This window comes from Protomyctophum bolini, assembly GCF_963924005.1.
Source record: "Protomyctophum bolini genome assembly, chromosome: 10".
Taxonomy (NCBI): Eukaryota; Metazoa; Chordata; class Actinopteri; order Myctophiformes; family Myctophidae; genus Protomyctophum; species Protomyctophum bolini.
The window spans coordinates 36,599,778-36,622,035 of record NC_137871.1 but is presented as its reverse complement, the minus strand read 5'-3'; the positions used below and the strand labels follow the sequence as shown (position 1 = coordinate 36,622,035).

Below are 22,258 nucleotides of genomic sequence, written 5' to 3'. Positions count from 1 at the left end.
TCTCCCCTATACTCAGTCCCTCTCAGCTCTAGTACTTGCTGTGTCAATAAAGACTAATACATATAAATCACACTTGTGTGAAGTGAGGGGCGCCCTCTGTATTTATATAAACCACATGACGTCTTGCGTCGCCACTTAGTGCTCTAAACAAACATTAAAGTCCATATACTTGGCCTGCAAACGATTTGCGTATTAAGCCTTCTAAAGCCATGCATTGGAGGGGCAAAAGGTTATTGGACAAGCTCACTGTCACCTCTTCAGATTGATGCATTTTGTGAATTGTGTGTGAAAAGTGATTGCTCTTCCAACTCAGAGGGTGTAAGAATTCCCATTAGTTTAGCGTGGTGTTCCTTTTGTTCCAGAATCCCTTACATTTTAAGTGGTTGCACTTCACACGTCCACACACTCCTGACTGTCATATCTCACACTCGCACAAAGTGGACTGCTTTAATCAAGTGGCTTTGACTTTTTTCTTTAGGCGTTGAATGTAATATTGATAATGTGTCACAGTCAAAGAGGTTGGAGCTGAGTGACCCTGCCTCCAGACTCTAAATAAAATATCTGGCCCTGAAATATTCATAAATGAATATTCTGTATTGGCCTTTGAACTACTTTATTTGTCATTTGGCTTTATATTCATAACTGGTCTCTTGGCGGGTGTCCTATAGCAGGATATGAATGTATTTCATTTCAAATGGAAAAACAAATCAGCAGCACGGAAATGTGACCTGGAATTGATTACAGGAAAACACAAATAACATTATTATTATACTATTTAAAATAAGGTCATGATTTCAGTGATATTCAACGTAAAGTTTTGACTCCTAGTTTACTAATAATAATGCTTTAATTACAATTATGGTAGTTAATCCTACAACAACTATTAATACCACTACCGCTGCTTCTATCAATAGTGCAGTTTGTTTATATGAAATCCTTTCTCCAGTGTAGTTTTGTAGCTTTCATGTACCCCATCTCACCTCATTTAAATTCAGCTTTACTATTTCATGGCTCGGAGTTCCTTCTCTCCCCTGATCGGGGACACGATGATTACTGAAATGCAGGGTAGTATTTCCATATGAAACTGGGTTGGCTTCATTAGCGATATGCTATGATAATATTCTACATCTACACAGTATTCTGTACTGTCTGTAGTAGTGGTGTGTGTGTTTCTCCAAACGGGGCTTCCCTCCCTGCTGTGTTTGTTTATGCATGCTGTTTGACTGCTCTGTGCCTTTGGTGGGGGTGTTTCCTCGTTGTGTGCAGAGGCTGGTTTGCTCGTACCCACTCTATCTTGTGGTGGTGGGAGTGCACTCTATGCACACCATAAGTAATAAAAGGTATGAGAACCACTGCACTAAATAGAACAGAGCCTTAATTAGTATCATCGGTAACGCCCGGAAGTGTGTATTATATAGCCCATAGGCATGTCGTTCCTGTTCTCTAAAAAGAAGTGAGTCCCAATGGTTTGTGTATCACTCACCGCCACCGGTCAGCACTCCGGTCAGACCATGAAAGCGGGACGTCAACTCTTCAGCCACTCAACATCTCGCAGTTTGCAACTGACTGACTGACCAATCAATCAATCAACCCCGGGCAGGCACCGCTCTTATCTGTGGCAGCCCAGAGCTCCACATTTGCATGTCTATGTGTGTGCACGGCACGCGTGTATTCCCCCACAGGGATTAATAAAGCCAATCTTGGTCTTCATTGATTGTGGTGGGAAGAGAAGAGGTTTGCTGGAACTATAGGCGCTATTACTGCGGAGCCGGTTAGCTTAAGGAAACAAGCTATAGTGGAGGTGCAGGTCTCTGGTGGTGTGTATGGTGCTGGTGGATCTTTGGTCGGTGTGTGTGTGTCAGCGTGCTCATGTGTGTGTGTGGTCATGGTTTGAGGCTAGCTGACACTGACCATCTGTGTATGTATGTGTGTGTGTGTGTGTGTGTGTGCAGCTCCCAGCAGATTTCAGCAGACTTCACCTGGCTGACCCACAGGTGACCCACGTTTCCTCCAGTCATTCAGGATGTAGCATCACCAGCGACTCTGGAAGCAGCAGCCTGTCTGACATTTACCAGGTAAGCTCCCATAGCTAGACTAGTCACTAGGCCCCTAGCTCCTGCTTAGTATGTAGCTCCCGTCCCATAGCCCACGTGGTTCCTAAACTTTTTCGTTTGCCCGAGCTCAGCTGGGACCCCAACCTGGTGAAATTGAACGATCTGCAAGCTTGTAGAGCTTGTAGATTGGCTATTTTATAACATTGGACTTTCAATTTATTTTATGGAATTTCTCAGATTTGAATCATGAAATTACGTTAGAAAAAAATAAACTCATTGAATTTGTTTTTAATTCATGAATTTGTTAGCTTTTTTGTGAATGTTTTATTATTATTACATTAATAATAATAATAATTATTATTATTATTGTTTTAATAATATTAATTAAAACAAAATAAATAAAGCGACCCATTAAAAATGTGTCCGTCGGGACGTAGTGTTTGGGAACCACTGTCTTAAGTTAGTTATGCCATAGTGAGCTCCCAACCCCTTACCCCTAAAACATAGCTCCTCGCCCACAGGACATATCCCCTGGATTCGTTTGTTTTGAGATACTTGCATAAAGCTTCTCATCAACGGACCGATACCAGAGGAAGCAGTGACTATAAGTCATTATAAATTGATACTATAGCAGGAACAAATACTAGTGGTGCTCTGTGTCTAAGTTATATAAAAAAGCCCAATTCAGCGGTTTACTGCCGTCGATGTAGATATACCGGTATGTGAAATGGTCCTTTTGGTTTATGATAGCTTGCCGCCGTGATGCTACATCCATTAGCATTTGGTTGCTAGGCAATGAAATAAACCGTACCGTCAGCAAGGTTGCCGCGCGCAGTCACTCGTTGTTCACTCGTCACATCTTTTCAAATGCCATTATCTCGTATCCCTGGTCAACATTATTATTATTCAACAGCCTACAGCCGTTGAACTGACAGTTGCGGTAATGCTATGTCCTCCAATTCAAAGTATATATATTGGCGTCCGTCACAACACACACCGTTGGATACATCTGGTTCTGTTTTTTTGCGTCTCCGGTGGATCCTTCAAAATAAGGGTTTTTACTGAAAAATGGCAGCAGTTAACAGGTGAATTAACAAATGAATGCTGGCAGGGAATTGTTTGTTAAAAGTGTAGTTCAGACCGATGACCAAACTGTGGTTCTAAAACGGGACGGTCCACATCCAGGCGCCGCTCCGTGACCGTTTCCACAGCAACGGTAGTGTCCCGGTCCCCCAGGTGCACTGTGGGATATGAAGTTCACTCCACATCTAGGTGTGAACATAGCCTTTCAGAGGCTTTTCCTATTTTGTCTCATTTTCTTGCTCTCTTTTATCTCTCCCTCTCTGGCAAGCAGGTGGGTTGCGCGACAAAAAAAGGACTGCGTTTGCATTTGTGTGTGTGTGCACGTTTGCGCATGTGCGTGCATGTGTGTGTGTGTGTTGCAACATGCTGTAACATTGCAATGGCAGATTTGTGAGCATTGTGAACAGAAATGCATAGCTTGTTGGTTGCGATTGGACAAGTTGAATCTCTTAATTGTAACGGTGTAGTTCAGACCACTGCAACTTGTCTCTGCAATGTTCTGCAATGGTTCCGTCGCATCGCAAATGAACTAGGCTTGCACAGGCTGCCTAGTGATAGTACTATGGCCTTTTGTTGTTGGCGTGATATGTTGCTGCTTTGCAAGATTTTCTATTTGGATTTGTTAAAACAAAAAGATCAATCCAGGAAGAGAAAAAAAAACATCTGAAATGAACAACCAACACATACACACATGCGCGTGTGTGCGCACACAAACACACACACACACACACACACACACAGACACGTGCACACACACGTACACATGCACACAGACACGCACACGCACAGACACACACACACGTCGTCTCGTGACTGTGTCGGAGCCCCAAAGCCAATCGCTGCTAATCCTCTTAGTGCAATGCTCCTTCCCTATTGGCTCAGACCACAATCACCTGCTGTGGGCCTATTTCTCTCGGTGTGTGTGTGTGTGTGTGTGTGTGTGTGTGTGTGTGTGTGTGTGTGTGTGTGTGTGTGTGTGTGTGTGTGTGTGTGTGTGTGTGTGTGTGTGTGTGTGTGTGTGTGTGTGTGTGTGTGTGTGTGTGTGTGTGTGTGTGTGTGTGTGTGTGTGTGTGTGTGTGCAGGAGCATTAATCTGAATCAGTTTGTTTTAAGCACAGTTTTAAATGAGTGTGATGAACAACACGTACATGTACACGGGAGCATTAATCTCAACGATTATTTTAAAGAGCTTCCATTTGTGTGTGTGTGTACGTGCGTGCTGAAGCTGTTTGCAGAGCCTGCAGACATACTGTACTGTACATACTGTTAACACAGTATTTAGTCTGTGGTGCTAAACCCAAAACACTCACTTAAACTGTAGTGTACAAGATAGGCATGGACAGTACCTCAATTATGCACACACACACACACACACTTTATCTATAACCCCTTTCCTCCTGAGTTCTCAGTCTCTCTCTCTCTAGTTTCATTAGCTAAATAACAAAAAATATATAAAGAAAGAAAAGCATTAACCCATGGAAGAATGTCTCAGTACATGCGTACGGCTGCCCAGTACAGCCACAGGGCCCTATCTCATTCTCAACACCCAGCTCTGTCTTTGCTGGTTACAGCTGGCACAGTTTTCATGCAGTCACGGCCCAGTGCACTGCACCTTGTAGCAAACATATACATGCACCCTCCCATGTGCCCACGGGTGTGTTGCTCTTAAAGTGCCCGGCCAAGTGTCTGCTATTAGCACTCCACATGTATTCAAATGTACATGATGCCACTTTCAACGTGGCAGGTGACCAACCTTGCTGAGAGACATTTCGGGTTATACTGTATGAATAAAAACCTGATTTCACCCACTGCTGTGCGGCTGTGATACTGTCTGTGATGTGACATCATGCACTGATTCTGGTCGTTTCATTGGACTGGCCACCAGCCAATTTTGCAGTGCTGGGAGTGGGAGGTACCAAAAACGTAAATAGTGTTTTGTGGTCAGAAACGGTAGAAAGCACTTGGATTCAACTTTAATTCATCAATACAGTTGAGTTGACGGATATAGCTGCTGCGGTGCAGCTTTCCACACCACGATGGCAAGGGGAGGGAGATAGAGATAGAAATGGATGAGGATATATAAGGATAAGTACACTTTATTGGCGATATCAACTGTGTTTAAGGCGAGACACCCCAGGTGAATAGGGAAAAAAAGTTAAATAATAGCTATCACAATGAAACTTCTCCAGTTGATTACTTATATTAAAACTAAGATTTTTTGTATTACAAGTTTTCTGAAATTATATGTTTAAATATGCAAATTAGGCATTATATGCGCTAATTTGCATACATTTCGGGACGATAAATCTGAAGATCGGATAAAGCCAGGTTCAAAATGATCATTTCATTTTGTTGACACATTAGAGACAAAGAAAATTACACATGGGATTTTTGATATCTCTAATTATCACTCCACAAATCAGAAAATAGTGTCAACAGGCATAAAAAACCCAATTTTCAGCATTTTTTTGGTATAAAATGTGATGTAAATCAGGCTGTGAATGATATATCAACAAATCCATGTGTAAATGTCTGCGGAATATAGTTATGAATAAGACTGGAAAGTTTGGTGTATGTGAGTTCAACTGAAGTGGAAATTCTTTGTCCCAAGTATGAGGAAAACTCATTTTGAGAAAACGGCCTTTAAAGATTTGTATTGTAAAATTCCAAAACGTTTTATTTGAAGCCACTATTTTGAGACAAAATATCTCATCCAAACCTTGGCAACAACATATAATGGCATATATCATTGGAAAGGTCTGGACCTCAAGCTGACTGTGGTCTGATCCAAATATGGTCACTTCCTTTGTACCAACAACCAATCATGAAAATAGAGATGGTGGCTTTTCACCCCGAAAAACGAGCTGTCATTGGCTAAAATAAACTATCCAACTAAACATCTAAATCTGTATTTTTAATGTGTATTTTGCTTTAGTTTGAAAGAAAACATGTTTAGGAAGCAAAATAGCAAAAAAAAAAAAAAATGAAAAATCATGATTTCACCTGGGGTGTCTCACCTTAAGAACCTCTGTGATTCTGAAATCTCTGTATGCATCAATAGTAGGTGGTCCACCAGCCGTTTGCTCTTAGTGTTTGAGCAGTGAGCCTTTGTTTTCCCTGTCTGCAGACATCATTATGTCACTTTAACCCATTTTGGGCGTGAGCCCCTTTTGGTGTTAGCATTAAGTTATGCTTTAGCTATTGAAAAATAGCAGATCTACAAGCTCATAGCTCATACGAGCTTGTATTGTAGGTCTGCTATTTTTGAAAAATCGAAGAAAGACTGACATAGAAACATAGCTTTTTCAGAAAACTGTCAGGATGTAGAAGACATTTCTCAGGTCAGAATGGGTTAAGCACTACACTGTGTTTATGTACATAGACAGTAACTGTGTGTAACTATATGTCGTCGTCCCACAGTGACCTTGTCCCCCTGTGTTCCCCGCCACTCGGCAACGAGGCAGGCTAGCCGACGGCGAGGCCTTGAGAAGTAGCCGTTAGGTGAGCGAGTGTCCTGCCGAGCACTCTGTGTGGGCGACAGACTGTGCCCTCCGAGGTGGCTACAGCCATGTTGTATCATGCATGGAATAACAATTTATCCTGTGTTTCCAAATAATAGAGCATAGCACCGGGCAATGCCGCCTGCGTTATGCTAACTATAGCGGTAGCGGTCTGGCTAGCTAGATAGCCACATTAATGATGAATGTAAACACCCAGTCAAAGGGAAAGCGGCCCCAGCCTAAAGGCCAATAAAACGCTATGGTTTGCGAAGTCTTCTGTTGTAAATGGCATACACGCAGCTCCCCCATTGGCTGTTTCAGGAAGCAAACCGTCGGCATCACAGGGTACCCCCCCCCCCCCCTCCCCCTGTCCTCATTGACCACTGTGAACCCAAGAACCCTGCGACACCCCGTCACGTCACCAGGTTTACTGCTGAATAAAACATTCAATCAGTTCTTCAGAAGTGAAGGCTTTGAAGACATTGATCCAAGAATAGACATGATGAAATATTAACTGCCACTGCCAACTGCCACTCTCGCGCATGCACGCACGCACGCACGCACACAGCAATGCATGTTGGGTTGCAGGTGCATGATGGGAACTTCTACTGTACAAGCACTACAGTATGAGCAGCTCATGGTTAGGTAATGCGTTGTTGCGGAGCGCTAGGTAACAGATGGTTACGGAGCAGACCTGCATTCACGCTTTGCAGAAAACACCGCTTCTGTCTAGACCAGTCGTTCTCAACCTCTTCAGGGCGGGACCCCCAAAATAATTATATCTGAAGTGTGTGTGTGTGACTGTGTGTGTGTGTGTGTGTGTGTGTGTGTGTGTGTGTGTGTGTGTGTGTGTGTGTGTGTGTGTGTGTGTGTGTGTGTGTGTGTGTGTTTTGATGCTAGCTGTATGGTCCATGTCAGTCCATCGGTGACTCTGCTGCGGATAAGCTTTGCTACTTTTCCCCATTTTTCTGTCTCTGAGGATCTCCCACTCTCTCTCTCTCTCTCTCACACACACGAACACACACACGCAAACCCAGCCGCCCCGCCCAAGCCCCTGCTGTCTGTCCCCACCCTCCCACCCGGGGTGAAGCAGCGAGGGAGCGAGGGCTCTGACTGGTCTCTCAGACGGCGGCTCTGAAACATTAATGAAGGTGTTTGTACTGGAGGACAGACGACGGAGATGTCATCTCTGAGCGAAGCCAGAGCAGAGCGGAGACGGACGGGAAATAAAAACTAACGGAGCTACTCGGTCTGTCTGTCTGTCTGTCTGTCAGTACGCGTGTCTGTCTGTCAGTGGGATGAAAGATGCGTGCCGGCCTGGGCTTCTTCTGCAGGCGGTTTGGCAAGGCAAAGTTTTCCACCGTTTGCGGTGACACGGCAGAGGCTGAACGCAGCTTTCAGGTAGGAAGGGAAGGCTCGTTCTTTGTCGTAACGTCGGTGCATTGAATCCTTTGAAGTTGCACGCGATGTCACGTTGATGCGCGTGATGTCATGTTGATGCGCGTGATGTCGCGTTGATTGATTGTTGTGTGGCGTCGATGGAGCGACGTCCCGATCTTTTGTCTTAGAAGGTGTTGTTTTTTTGATGCAAGCGGAGGAGATCCATCTGTCACTTAACTCTTGACAAACTGCATCGTGTTCCCATTGGTGTCTCTCTCTCTCTCTCTCCTCTGACTGTCTGTCTGGTGCTTTCAAAGAAGCGGGCTCTAGCTGGGAGCTGTGCAGCCTGCTGAAGGAAAAGCTGGTGTTTAATTAGCTTGTTACTATGCATAACTGGTTGTTTGGTATGCAGCGTTGATGCCTGTCTCTCTCCCATACTACTGTACTGAATATCTCTAATCTATCGCACTAAAATGGGTCAACTCTTTGCTTTGCTGAGCGTGGAATATTATGGCGATGTTGTAAAAAAAGAAACCCACTTTGTGCTGCACAACCTGATTATTTTAACCCTGCACAACCTGAATGGCTGATTATCTTAACCCCCTTTTCTGCCTTTCTTCCCCGGTGTGCTTGTTTTAACCCTTATTTCCACAGAGAATGCCGATTGAACACGGATTGGAAGGGATAATGCCTTGCTCAAAGGCAACTCAACGGTAGCTATATTAACCGGTGGCTGTTGCATGGGAGCATTGGAAGAGGCTATGTTGCAGAGACTGAGCGCTTGACCTACTGCTGGCTAATATGGAACTTGTAGTTTATTTTCTTCCAAATCCCCAAAAGGTCGAGGGATTACGTTTCTTCTTCATCCAGCCTGGATTCAAAGCCTCCTCCTCAACCTTTTCCGTTCCGAGCCCACAACCTCATCGATCGACCGCTGACTGACTGTGTTGTGTTGTCTTGTCTTGTCTTGTCGCCCACAGTCCACGGAGAACGAGCCAGGGGACATGGACCTCAGCGGGCTGCCAGAGACGGCCGTGGACTCAGAGGAAGACGACGATGAGGAGGACATCGAGCGGGCGTCGGACCCCCTGATGAGCCGAGACATCGTCCGCGACTGTCTGGAGAAAGACCCCATGGACCGGACGGACGACGACATCGGTAAGATATTTTACATTTGCAGTTCCTAGTGGTCTTTAGCTGAGATACTTTATACACAATGAGGTACAGGTTCAACCCTTTACATATCAAGGTCCATTATTTATTGGGCATTTGAGCCACAGAACCACCGTTTGATGTGATTTAGCCTCTCGGACCCAAAACGTGGAATATTTTGTTTTCGTTGGATAATATTTTGTCCACAATTCCATGCTGTATTGATGTGGTACCATTATGAGAGATAACAGACAGACATTGATTCAAATAACAGTTATTCTACATTCACTAATTGTATAGAGATATTGTAAATTAATAATGCAGATGTTTAACAATAATTGAACTCTTGAGCACGTAAAATGAGGGCTTCTTGAGGGGGTTCCAGGCAGGGGGTCCACAGATAAATAATGGATATAGTTGCTAAGGAACCATAACTCTGAGAGTGTAGCCTACAAGTGAAACCAAATGGACCCTTATGAGTCCATTTGATTCCATGTGTACACTCTGATGGTCTGTCCGTGGTCTAGTGCATGGGGTTCCCAAAGGGGGGTCCAGGGACCCCCATGGCCTGGAAGCTATTTTCAAAACATCTTTGACATCTGAATATGAAAATGTTAACACCACAAATCTTGCATGGGGATTTTGGCACAAAATCTTTTCAGCAACACTAGACATACATAGTACATGTGGTTATGGGGCAGTAGTACAGTGGTTCAGTCCGTTTTGACTTAACCCATTTTGGGCGGAAACCCCTTTTGGTGTTAGCGTTATGTTACGCTTTAGCTATTGAAAAATAGCAGATCTACAAGCTCATAGCTTGTAGGGCTTGTAGGTCTGCTATTTTTGAAAAATCGAAGAACGACTGACATAGAAACATAGCTTTTTCAGAAAACTGTCAGGATGTAGAAGACATTTTTAGAATCTGATCTCGGGTCAGAATGGGTTAATTGTCGTGGGAGAGCCAGTGCGGGCTCAAGTCCAGCACATACTGGTAGAAGGTGAGGCGCTAGTTCAACTCCTGGTTACTGCCAAGGTGCCCTTGAGCAAGGTTCATGTGTTTGTTTGTTTGGGGCCTATGGGCCCTGTTTTCGTTCATGCTAAACCCCTTATCCCTAAACTTCTTTGCCTTTTTTTACTATTTTTAAAAACATTTTTGAATAGTTCAAATAGCCAATCTGCAAGCTCACAAGTTGAACTATTCAAAAATGATTTTCAAAATAGTAAAAAAGGCAAAGACGTTTAGGGATAAGGGGTTTAGCACTGACGAAAATAGGGCCCTATGCGATTAAAATAACTAAAGTTGCAATTATTAAATATAAATACTACTGCTACTATTACAACGACGACGACAAAAACAAATGCATATTTATTTTACTGATTTGAATACTGACTACACTACACTTTCACTTACTTTGTTTAAACAGTGGCACGGTGGCACCACTGCATAAATGTCACAAATATGGAATCACAACGTTTAGAAATGAGCGAGAATGTAAATAAACATTCATGCAGCTTATCCAGACAGATGTGTGTGAGGATGATGACGATTATGGGCGGATGCACTGGATACAGAGATACCCCCACCATCCCCCACCGCCACTGTCCCACATCCCACCCCCCATACACACACACACACACACACACACACACACACACACACAAACACACACACACCACCGTCCCACATCCCACCCCCCATACACACACACCCGCAGGCTTTTCTAGGTCACATCCCTCCCTGCTCGTTTTCTTCCCTCTCTCCTCTCCTCCTCCTCTCATCCTGTCTTCTCCTCTCATCTCATCTCAGCTCCTCTCCCTTCTATCCTGGTGCATTATTAAACTTTTAAGAGCTTCCGCACCCCCCACACACACACACACACACACACACACACACACACACACATAGGACTCTCTCTCTTGCCCACACACACGCACAGTGTCTCTCACACCAACACACGCGACATTTCCATGCCAAGTGCAGGTCAGCCAGCCTAGACTGTGGTGGATGTGTGTGTGTGTGTGTGTGTGTGGTCTGTAGGGGATAGTCTCTGTTCCTCAGAACAGTGTGTACTCCGTGTCTGCTGCAGTGAAGGCCTGCACTATTAGTGTACTAGTTCTGTTGTTACTGGTCACTATTATCGCTACCGCTCCCTGATATTGGTAAATGGTGCATTTATATAGCGCCTTTATCCAAGGCGCTTTACATAGATTGTGCATCAATTCACCCATTCACACACACATTCATAGTTACACCGATGGCGGCAGAAACCATGCAAGGCACTAGCCAGCACATCAGGAGCAATTTGGGGTTGAGTGTCTTGCTCAAGGACACGTTGACACTAACTCTGGGGGAAGCCCAGGTTCGAACAGGAAACCTTGCCGTTACCATCCAGCCACTCTACCCCTGAGCCACCGCCGCCCCTGTTACAGAGCCATCCTCCCTCCTAGGCTATGGGATGGGATACATGGCTATGGAGTATGGACCATAACTATTTAGCCAAGCGGGTGCCTGCCTGTCTTTCTGGCCTATGGGATCTGCACTAGTAACCAGCTAGTCTCGCGTGGACAGACCGCTGCCTCTCGCAATCTTCAATGTTCCGTCATACAGTCTGGAGAACGGAAGCTCTTTTCATGTGATAAAGCAGATGCGAGATGTGACGCCAGCTCTCAGTTGGTGCAGAGGCAAAAACAAGTCCTACTCGAAGTCGAGGGCAAAAGAGCGTGTCGATTGTTGAAGCTAAGGTGGCTAGTTCGTTTTCTGCGTTATTTCTTCTTTTACTAGTTTTGTCGGTGTTAATTCTATGATACTTTTCTGTGTTAAACTATCCGCCCCCAAATAACATGAATCTCCCACTCCTATGACTCAGTTGTGTTTTCCGGTCTGAGCAGCAGAGACAGCTTCCGTTACTCGGCTCTTGGGAGCTGTAGTTCCAGACTCTATAGAGCTCTCTTGGGAGCTGTAGTTCCAGACTCTATAGAGCTCTCTTGGGAGCTGTAGTTCCAGACTCTATAGAGCTTTCGGACATGTTGGAATAGTCTATAATTAGACTATACTAACCAGCTAATCACAGCCATGCAATCTGCTTGCACACGGCTCAAGGCTGAAATTGTCAAAGTTGCATGGCAGTTGATCATATTCATGTACTTATTACTTTATATGTTTCAGCCTCACTCTTAGTTACACCAACGCTGCTCTTACAGGGTATGTTATTTATGTACATAGTTTTGTTCTTATTGGAGCAGTAGTGCTACGCATTAGAGATGAGCTTGATAACTTGTGTTTATGTTCCTGTCTGCAAAGGAGTCACACTGACTTGTTGGCTGACTTGTGAAAAAAATGTTTTTGTGAAAATGGCAGCTGTACAAGGAGATGGGCTGGTCTTGCCAAATGTTTCTGAAGACATATATCTCTCCAACTCTCACCATTAGCTAGAAAGGTCATCCATGAAAAGCATTTTTATTTTATGCTTGAGAGGGTGGGCTGACAGCAAAAATAAGACACTAAACAGAAACTATCCCAATTTAGCCAAGCCCAAAATTACACAAACTCCTTATCAGAAAACTAAAAAATTAAGAAAAATTGCTACCCACTGCTAAAACCAGGCTGTTAAATCTTTCAATAACTTCGAACAATACAAGGGGTGTGGTTGCAATGCTGGGAGAGGAAAAGCCTGCAGGGCTTGTAGACCATAGACACAGAAAGGTTGACGCCTCATTCGCCGCTGCAATTCATGAGCCAAATTCCAAGACCCCAAATATCTGCCACTCACTCACTCACACTCGGTCACTCCAGCATGATGGTGTCACGGTGAAATTGGTGACCTGCTGACAATCGTGTAGATATTCACAATTCACATAATGTCAGTGTCCGAATGTAAATCGCTGCAGTTTGTTTATCAGCAGAGGTCAACCTAGCGGTATTTGCATGTAAGTTGTGTGAAGTCCACAAGTGATCGAGTGTGAGCGAGCGAGTCGCCGAGATTTGGGGTATTGTCATTTGGCGGTGCATACTTAGTTTAGACTAGTCATTGGTTAGACATGGGTTAAGGTTAGGTTTAGGTGTGCTGCCGGGGTGCATACTTAGTTTAGACTAGTCATTGGTTACACATGGGTTAAGGTTAGGTTTAGGTGTGCTGCCGGGGTGCATACTTAGTTTAGACTAGTCATTGGTTAGACATGGGTTAAGGTTAGGTTTAGGTGTGCTGCCGGGGTGCATACTTAGTTTAGACTAGTCATTGGTTAGACATGGGTTAAGGTTAGGTTTAGGTGTGCTGCCGGGGTGCATACTTAGTTTAGACTAGTCATTGGTTAGACATGGGTTAAGCTTAGGTTTAGGTGTGCTGCCGGGGTGCATACTTAGTTTAGACTAGTCATTGGTTAGACATGGGTTAAGCTTATAGGTTTAGGTGTGCTGCCCCGTGGGAGGTTAGGGTTAGGGTGAGGGTTTGAGATATAGGTTGTAGCTGTAAAACCAAATACTGTCTAAACTAAGTACTGCACCCGTAATTCATTTGGCTATTGGAGCGACCTGTATAGAGAGTATGCACATGTATGATTTTCCGATCAGGACACGCCCCCCTCATCTAGACTGAGTGGCAAAACATTGATCAGCAGCAGGAGTGTTCGTTGGAAATCACTCAACCGTCCTGCGTACCACCTGTTTCTAAATGTCACATAATGCAGGAGGCAGCAAAATGTTGTGTTATTGAAAACAAGCACTTCCAAACTCTGACACTTAGAGAAATAATCAAATGCAGGGCATTTCTTGACGGAACGTAGCTCATAACGTTTCTATGGTGAATTTTCATGAAACAAAAACTACAGCTGCAATGTTGGTGATTTTAACATTGTTTAATGCAATCAGACAGGACTTTTCTGTTTGGATGAATGGGCTGTCAAGGCCAGAAAGTAGTTTTTTGCCACCCAGTGGGCGTTCCCGCATAACTTCCAGGTCCGATGATGTCATGTGCAGACCCTCTATTCTTGCACTGAGGGTGGAAGTGCGCCGTTAGGTGGCGTCCAGTCACGTGACTCACGTCCCTTCCTTTCATTACTTTCCTTGGCACCAACGCGGAAGCTTGCCCTCACTTGAGAGCATACGCCCCAGAGCCCTTTCTATGTCTATGCTGTGTCAGTAAGTAAGTACATTTTATTTATAAAGCACCTTTCTTAACCCATTCTGACCTGAGATCAGATTCATACGAGGTTTCCCACTGGACACACACTGGTCTGATGAACCCATTCTGACCTGAGATCAGATTCTAAAAATGTCAGTCGTTCTTCGATTTTTCAAAAATAGCAGACCTACAAGCTCGTAGCGCGCCACTCGGTGGCGCGCTATGAGCTTGTAGATCTGCTATTTTTCAATAGCTAAAGCATAACATGATGCTAACACCAAAACGGGTTCCCGGTCAGAATGGGTTTACAAGGTTACAAAGTGCTGTACAATGAACACAATAAAATCAATCGGAAAATTAAAACAGGACAGTACAACAAGCAAATAAGAACAACATAATCAAGGTCAAATAACACCAGGAAAATGTTTCAGAAATAAAAACGTTTTCAGCAAACTTTTTGAAAATATTGACAGACTCAGCATTTTTTTAAAGTGCAAGGCTGGGCGTTCCATAGAGTAGGTGCAACTACTGCAAAAGCACGGTCACCCTTTGTCTTTCGCTTAGTGAACCATTATTAGGCCTTTGTCAGAGGATCACAGGGATCTCACATTGACCTTGGGGGGCAGAAGATCACAAATATACGGTGGGGCGAGTCCATGTAGGGCTTTAAAAGTAGTTGAAAGGATTTAAAAATCTATTCTAGCCTTGATGGGCAGCCAATGGAGTGTGGCTAGGACCGGGGTGATGTGTGCTCGACGGTTGGTGTTGGTGAGAATTCTGGCTGCTGTGTTCTGTACAAGTTGAAGTTTGGATAATGAGGAGCTGGATAGAGTGGTATAGAGTCCGTTGCAATAATCAAGGCGAGATGAAACGAATGCGTGCATAATTTTTCTAGGTCAGTGGGAGTGAGAATAGATTTTATTTTAGAAATGTTGCGTAAGTGAAAAAAGCATGCCTGGGTAACTTCTTTGACATGGGGCTCAAGGGTCATCCTACTGTCAAAAAGTTCACCCAGGTTTTTGGTTGTTGATTTGACATTTGCTGCCAGTGGGCCAAGGGACAACCAGTCTCTTAAAACCCTCAACTAGGACGCTAGAACCAGTCAGCTCCTGGACGCCACCTACTCACTCAATCAGCTCACAAAAGACAGCTGCCGCACATGATCACACCCACCCACACAAGAGCAGGACACACACACATTCATTCACTGATGGCTGTGCAGAAACCACCAACAAGCACATCAGGAGCAATTAGGGGTTCAGAGACACTTCGACACTAACTCTGGGGAAGCCCGGGTTCGAACTGGCAACCTTGCGGTTACCATCCGGCCACTCTACCCCTGAGCCACTGCCGCCCTCTGGTCACCAAGCCCTACACGGTGACAAGGAAATGGTAAATGGTGCATTTATATAGCGCCTTTATCCAAGGCACTTTACATAGATTGTGCATCTAAGGAAGAGGTTATGGCACATGCAGTAATGTACACACATAAAGGATATGTCCCCCCCCTGCGACCTCAGGGTCCTAAGTTCTAACACAATGCACAGCTGATAATAATCACATGCCTTGGCTTGGGGGCCATGACGTGCTGCCCTGCTGAGCGCGCTTTTCTAGTCCGTCTTATTTCTCTCTCTTATTTCCGCCCGGATGTCAAGACTTGTCTTTCTGACTTTATTCCTCCTCCTTACCTGTGCTCTTCTTCACTGCAGAACAACTCCTGGAGTTCATGCACCAGCTGCCGGCGTTCGCCAACATGACCATGTCCGTGAGGAGGGAGCTGTGTGCGGTCATGGTGTTCGCCGTGGTGGAGAGGGCTGGGACCACCGTGCTCAACGACGGAGAGGAGGTGGGCAAACTGTGTGTGTGTGTGTGTGTGTGTGTGTGTGTGCGTGCATGTCTGTGTGTGTGCGTGTGTGTGTCTGTGTGTGCGTGTGTCTGTGTGCGTGTGTGCGCGCGCACATTTAACTGACAGTGTGCATTTGTATTCCTTCGTCCTCGGATGACCCCTCTCTCTTCCCAAACGGTGGGCCAGGAGGACACATTTCTATGGATCACGAGTACATACATAATCCCTTTATTACATTTCCTACTTTTTAGTTTTAATTTGTATTTCAAAATATTGTCAAAAACATTTTTCATGAATTAGACAGACTGGTTTTTTCAAAGGATACCTTTTGGGGTAGTCGTTGCTATGTACAGTATCGCTTTTAGTTGTGACATGTTTTGAGTAAATATTTGACATGTTTGAGCAAACCTAGGTCAGGTTGACTTCGTGTTAATCGTTTATCCAAAATGACCTACAAAGAAACACTCCTGCAGGAGCTTCATATACATCATTCTCCCACTAATAGTAAGGGGAAAAACAAAGTTTTTCTGCAAAAGGATTCAGTCAGGATTAAACCATTCAATACCACTGGCCTTCCCCGAAGGTACCACCAGAGTATGGGCTATAAGAAGTATAGTGAACATAGCTCAGCTGAGCTTGTAGATCTGCTATGTTTCACTAGCTTGGTTCCTGGGGAGGAGAGGAGACTCCGTTTGGGTATTGAGCTAAACGTTTGGGAACCACTGACATACAGTATAGGAGCTGAGCGTTGTTGGGTTTTTCTGCTCTGTTAAATCTCAATGGAGGGACGTCTCCCAACGTCCCCGGGCAACTAGAGCACCTCTCTCTCTCTCTCTCTCTCTCTCTCTCTCTCCCTCTCTCTCTCTCTCTCTCTCTCTACTCTCCCTCTCCCTCTCCCTCTCTCTCTCTCTCTCTCTCTCATCTCTCTCTCTCTCTCTCTCTCTCTCTCTCTCTCTCTCTCTCTCTCTCTCTCTCTCTCTCTCATCTCTCTCTCTCTCTCTCTCTCTCTCTCTCTCTCTCTCTCTCTCTCTCTCTCTACACAGACAGGCCTCCCGTCTCAGTGCACACACTTAACCCATTTAGCCTGACCTCAAAATTAAAAAAGAAAATCTTCTAAATCCTCCAGTTTTCTGAAATAAATATTTTCACGATTTAAAAAGAAAATAGCAGATCTACAAGCTCATAGCGTGCCACCGAGTGGCGCACTATGAGCTTGTAGATCTGCTATTTTTCAATAGCTAAATTATAACGATGTTTAAAACACCAAAAGGGGTTCCCGCACAAAATGGATTAAAGTCTTTTTCATGCTGTGATGCCCGTGCACAATAGATCCTCCTGTGGGGTCATGTGGAACAACAAGGCTCCGCTGAGCGTCTACCACCTACCAGACAGTACTCCATTTTCTGCACTAAATAATAATAATAAAACAAATGATGGTGTATATTTCCAAATTGTAGCCCTGCCCTCAAATAGCCCCCCCCCCCCCCGGGTCTTTCTAAATGCCCCAGGGTCTGACACCATTTTGCGTATTCAAAACGCCCTGTCCATCCATGGCCCAGACGGTTGGTCTGGGCACCTAGGCTGCTGAGCCAGCCTGACGGCGTGCCGTGGGTTCGACTCCAGATCCCGACGGCCTTTGCCGTGTGTCTTCCCCCCCCCCCCCCCCCCCCATCACTCTCCCCATTTCCTGTCAGTCTACTTTCAACATATCAATAAAGGCAGAAAAGTCCCAAAAAATATCATAAAAAAAAAAAAAAAGAACGCCCTGTCCAAATAATCCCCCCTCCCCCCCAAAAAACAAGACTATTATTTGCAGGGGGGTTAATATTATTTGCAGTTTCTTCAGCCTAATTTAGGTCCCTCATCAGGAGACTTTGCTTAGGGGCCCGGGCTGGGGTGGCCCCCATTAGCCCGTCGGCCGCTCGGCACGACGACAACCGTGTCTTTAATATAAATGTGGGTTCTCCCTCTCTGTGCAGCTGGACTCGTGGTCTGTGATCTTTAATATAAATGTGGGTTCTCCCTCTCTGTGCAGCTGGACTCGTGGTCTGTGATCCTGAACGGTTCGGTGGAGGTGACCTACCCCGAGGGCAGGCCAGAGATCCTGTGCATGGGCAACAGTTTTGGGGTGTCCCCCACCATGGAGAAGGAGTACATGAAGGGTGTGATGAAGACCAAGGTGGACGACTGTCAGGTGAGGTGACACACACGTACCCACTATGACTATGACACTATGACTATGACTATTGCACTATGACACATTAGGAGTCCACTAGTACTAGGTGTTTTGAAATGTTTCATTTGTGAGGACCCCCATTAACTCTGAGAGTTACAGACAAAGCTAGCTCTTTGTGTTACTACTATTATTATTACTATTATTGTACACTCATTTTGCATGTCCGTCGCAGAAATAATTATGGGATATATACACGCACGTCACACGCCATTTTGCAAAGAACTTGGGCCCCTTCCCTACTTCCTTCACTGGTGTTATGCTAATGAAGGCTCTGTTCCATTCTGGTCAAACAGAGTCAGGGTGCTGCTATCGTGCGTGCTGCTCACTGGAAACACTCTGCTACACCAGTGGGTCTCAAAGTGTCCTTGAGTGGGTTCCAAATGGCCCCGCACGGGTGTGTAACTCTGAGAGTGTACAAATGTTTGTGCATACATTTGTACACTCTCAGAGTTATGGGGGTCCTTGGAAATAAAACGTTTGACAACCACTCCAGTCCACACTAAATGGAACAGAGCATTAATTAGTATCATCGGTAACACCTTCACCAAGAGGTGAAGCGGCCAAGAAGTAGGGAGAGTTATTCTTTGTGCATAGAGCCCATAATATTTGACAGAAATATCCACACCACAAGGCAGTGTCCACCATGGTGATGATGATAAGGACATTCATTCATCTTTGTGTCGTTGTGTTTTGGGGTTGCAGTTTGTGTGCATCGCCCAGCAGGACTACTGCTGCATCCTCAACCAGGTGGAGAAGAACATGCAGAAGGTGGAGGAGGAGGGGGAGATCGTCATGGTGAAGGAGCACCGAGAGCTGGACCGCACCGGGACACGGAAGGGACACATCGTCATCAAGGTGAACGAACGGACGCCATGCACAGACCTGTCTGTCTGTCTGCCTGCCTGTCTGTCTGTCTGTCTGCCTGCCTGTCTGTCTGCTGACCATATAGATATTAAAAATATATAGATGCCTCATTGGCCGCTGCAGTCCGTTGGAGTGACCTGTCTCCAACGGGAGGAGGAAGTCAAGCGGAATCTTGAAGGCACATGCCTCTGATTGGCCTACTGGACGTCCCTTTATGCCTCTGATTGGCCTACCGGACGTCCCTTTGGCCTACCGGACGTCCCTTTATGCCTCTGTTTGGCCTACCGGACGTCCCTCTGTTTGGCCTACCGGACGTCCCTTTCCATTCTTCTGTTTTGCTAACACTATGCCTCGCAAGGAATCTCGGGAAAGCTTGCCAATAATGATAATTAGTTCATTTATATAGCACCTTTTTAAACAAAGTTACGAAGAGCTTTACATACATAAGCAGCAAATAAGATCAACACATAAAATCAATGGGTAACAAAGAATTAACATGGAATTTAAAAGTTGGCTTTATCAGTAAAATCTTAAAATCTATTCCAAAACTAACGGGTAACCAGTGGAGTGCAGCTAGGATGGGTACATAACGTTAGTTAGTAGTCTGGCTGCCGAGTTTGCCGAGAAATAGATTTTTTTACAGAGTATAATGAGTTACAGAAATGTGATTAAATAAAAACTTGTTGTTGTTGTTAAAAAAATGATTTAATTTGAGCTATATCCCGAAGCTGGAAATAACAGGTCTGGACTACCCGTGTGACTTGAGGACTGAAAGAAAGATCTGAATCAAAGATAACACCTAGGTTGCGGGCTGAATGAGTGACATCGGAGGAGAATGTATTAAGCATGTATTATTTATGCAATCCAATCACGCATTGCCGTCGCATCACTTGCCATCGCTTGATTGTCATCAAGCGAGGAGTCTACTTGACATCATCTTTCACTAAGGCTTCGTACACACCTACACAACAAATGTTCGGTCCGTGTGCGATTTCTGATTGCTGTTTGATTGCTGCTCCAATTCATTTTCAATGGGAGTCACATGGTTTGACCAAACATTTTTGTTTGATGAGGGGGGAGCAATCAGCAATCAAACACAAATGTTTGATCAAACCATGTGACTCCCATTGGAAAAGCATTGTGGTGGCCCAAAGAAACGACCAAACATGGTGGTGGTGTTTGGTACGTGTGAAATTTGTGAATAAGGCCTGACAAGTTTCTAGTTGCAAAAGCCACAACTCGTTAATGCCGTGATCTGTATTACACCTTCAATATTTCAAATGTGTGTGTTTTGTGTTCTTTCCAGGGCACAACGGAGCGTCTAACGATGCACCTGGTGGAGGAGCACTCAGTGGTCGACCCCACCTACATCGAGGACTTCCTGTTGACGTACCGGACCTTCCTGTCCAGCCCCATGGTCGTCGGCAAGAAACTCCTGGAGTGGTTCCACGACCCCAGTCTCAGGGACAAGGTAACCGAAACACACAACACTATGGAATGAACTTCCCATTGCAATCGGAACTGCAGACTCCCACTCCCACTCTTCTGCCGTAGAATCCATCTTAACCCGTAGCACTTGCACTAGCCTCGACGACCTCACAGGCGTATGCAAAGGCTTATTTAACTTAGATAGCATTTTATGTAGACATAGTACTCTACAGTGTATGTATACTCATAGTTTAATTGTACAGATATTCTACTGTTCTCTTAGCTTACGTACAGTATGATCCTTGATGACTATGTCCATGTATTTCATGTTCTTGCTGACTATAAATTGCTCTGGATTAAGAGCGTCTGCTAAATGCCTAAATATAGTAACCCTTGTACTGTCCTGCACTTTCATTACAATCTGTTTACAACTGTAGAACAGGTGTGTAGCCCCATAGTAGTGTACCTACATAAGAAGGCATATAGGGCTACCATGATCTTGATATTACAGTTACAGTTATTACAGTTGTGTGTGTGCATGTTTTCCTGCAGGTAACACGGGTAGTCTTACTGTGGGTGAACAATCACTTTAATGACTTTGAGGGAGACGCAGCCATGACCAGCTTTCTGGAGGAGTTCGAGAACAATCTGGAAAGAGAGGTTTGTTGAACGAACTTCCAGCTCAACTATTATGTCGTGACGAAGATAATTTTCCACAATGTTAGCATGCACACATGTCAAATCATCGGTATACTTATGTTTTATTTTTTTCCACATTTGAGTTGTAAAATTAAAACTAATAAGTGAAAATAGCAGAACTGCAAGCTGCAGATTGTTTTTTCTGCATGTTAGGTGGTTAAATCAAGCACGTTTGACTTTTGGTCAGGTTTACATTTTGTAACGCATTGCACCCTTTGCGTTCTTTTACCCTGCAGAAAATGTGTGGTCACCTCAGACTGTTAAACATAGCGTGCGCTGCTAAAGCCAAGCTGAGGCTGGTGACCCTGACCAAACCCTCCAGGGAAGCCCCTCTGGCCTTCACCCTGCTGGGAGGACAGGAGAAGGGCTTCCGGATCTTCATCGACGCCGTGGAGCCCGGGAGCAAGGCGGCCGAGGTGGGCCTCAAGCGTGGAGATCAGGTACGACTGCAAGACGTTATCATAGGGTTCTTTTTGTAATGTGTGTTCCATCTGAGGCCTTTCAGACCCCTTTTCCTCCTAAATAACTTTGGTTCTAGAATTGGTTCCGTTTCTAGATCCTTGGAACCTTGGGTGCTTTCACGGAACCGGTGGCCATTTTTTGGTTTCAGTTCCGAAACCAACTTTTAGGCCCTTTTTTAAACTAGCTCCTCGCCACTCGCCCTACACACTTCCACTCGGTTTGAGCATAGATATATAAATAACCGAGACGCAATGCAATGCAAGTGGATGGAAGGGATTCCGGTGCCGTCTCTATTATTTATACTAGAATTTCGCCCCCCTTCGGGGGGCTCAATCCTAGTGTCGTTGCAGCGCAATATGGGAAGAAGGAAATTGCGGGAATTGACAGACTCCACTTCATGTTTCAGCTGTGGTTTTAAACTCAGTAGTGTGCCCTGCA

The 22,258-nt window shown here is 44.9% G+C and overlaps 1 protein-coding gene across 10 annotated transcripts in view; it reads left to right on the top strand.

Annotated features, from left to right (window-relative positions):
- Window positions 1–22,258, top strand: part of rapgef2b (Rap guanine nucleotide exchange factor 2b) — a 147,651-nt gene that overhangs the window by 99,150 nt on the left and 26,243 nt on the right. For 8 of the 10 annotated variants that reach the window (XR_013964772.1, XR_013964773.1, XR_013964774.1 and 5 more), the window contains 8 exons: window positions 1,953–2,075; window positions 8,997–9,174; window positions 15,995–16,131; window positions 18,167–18,325; window positions 19,070–19,222; window positions 20,538–20,702; window positions 21,212–21,319; window positions 21,595–21,798. Coding sequence is in view for 1 of the 10 variants with exons in the window: in XM_080774447.1 (XP_080630573.1) it covers window positions 1,953–2,075; window positions 8,997–9,174; window positions 15,995–16,131; window positions 18,167–18,325; window positions 19,070–19,222; window positions 20,538–20,702; window positions 21,212–21,319; window positions 21,595–21,798 (1,227 nt within the window). In the remaining 9 variants the exon portion in view is untranslated. The remainder of the gene's footprint in view (window positions 1–1,952; window positions 2,076–8,996; window positions 9,175–15,994; window positions 16,132–18,166; window positions 18,326–19,069; window positions 19,223–20,537; window positions 20,703–21,211; window positions 21,320–21,594; window positions 21,799–22,258) is intronic. The other 2 variants (XR_013964771.1, XR_013964779.1) reach the window with 1 other exon arrangement.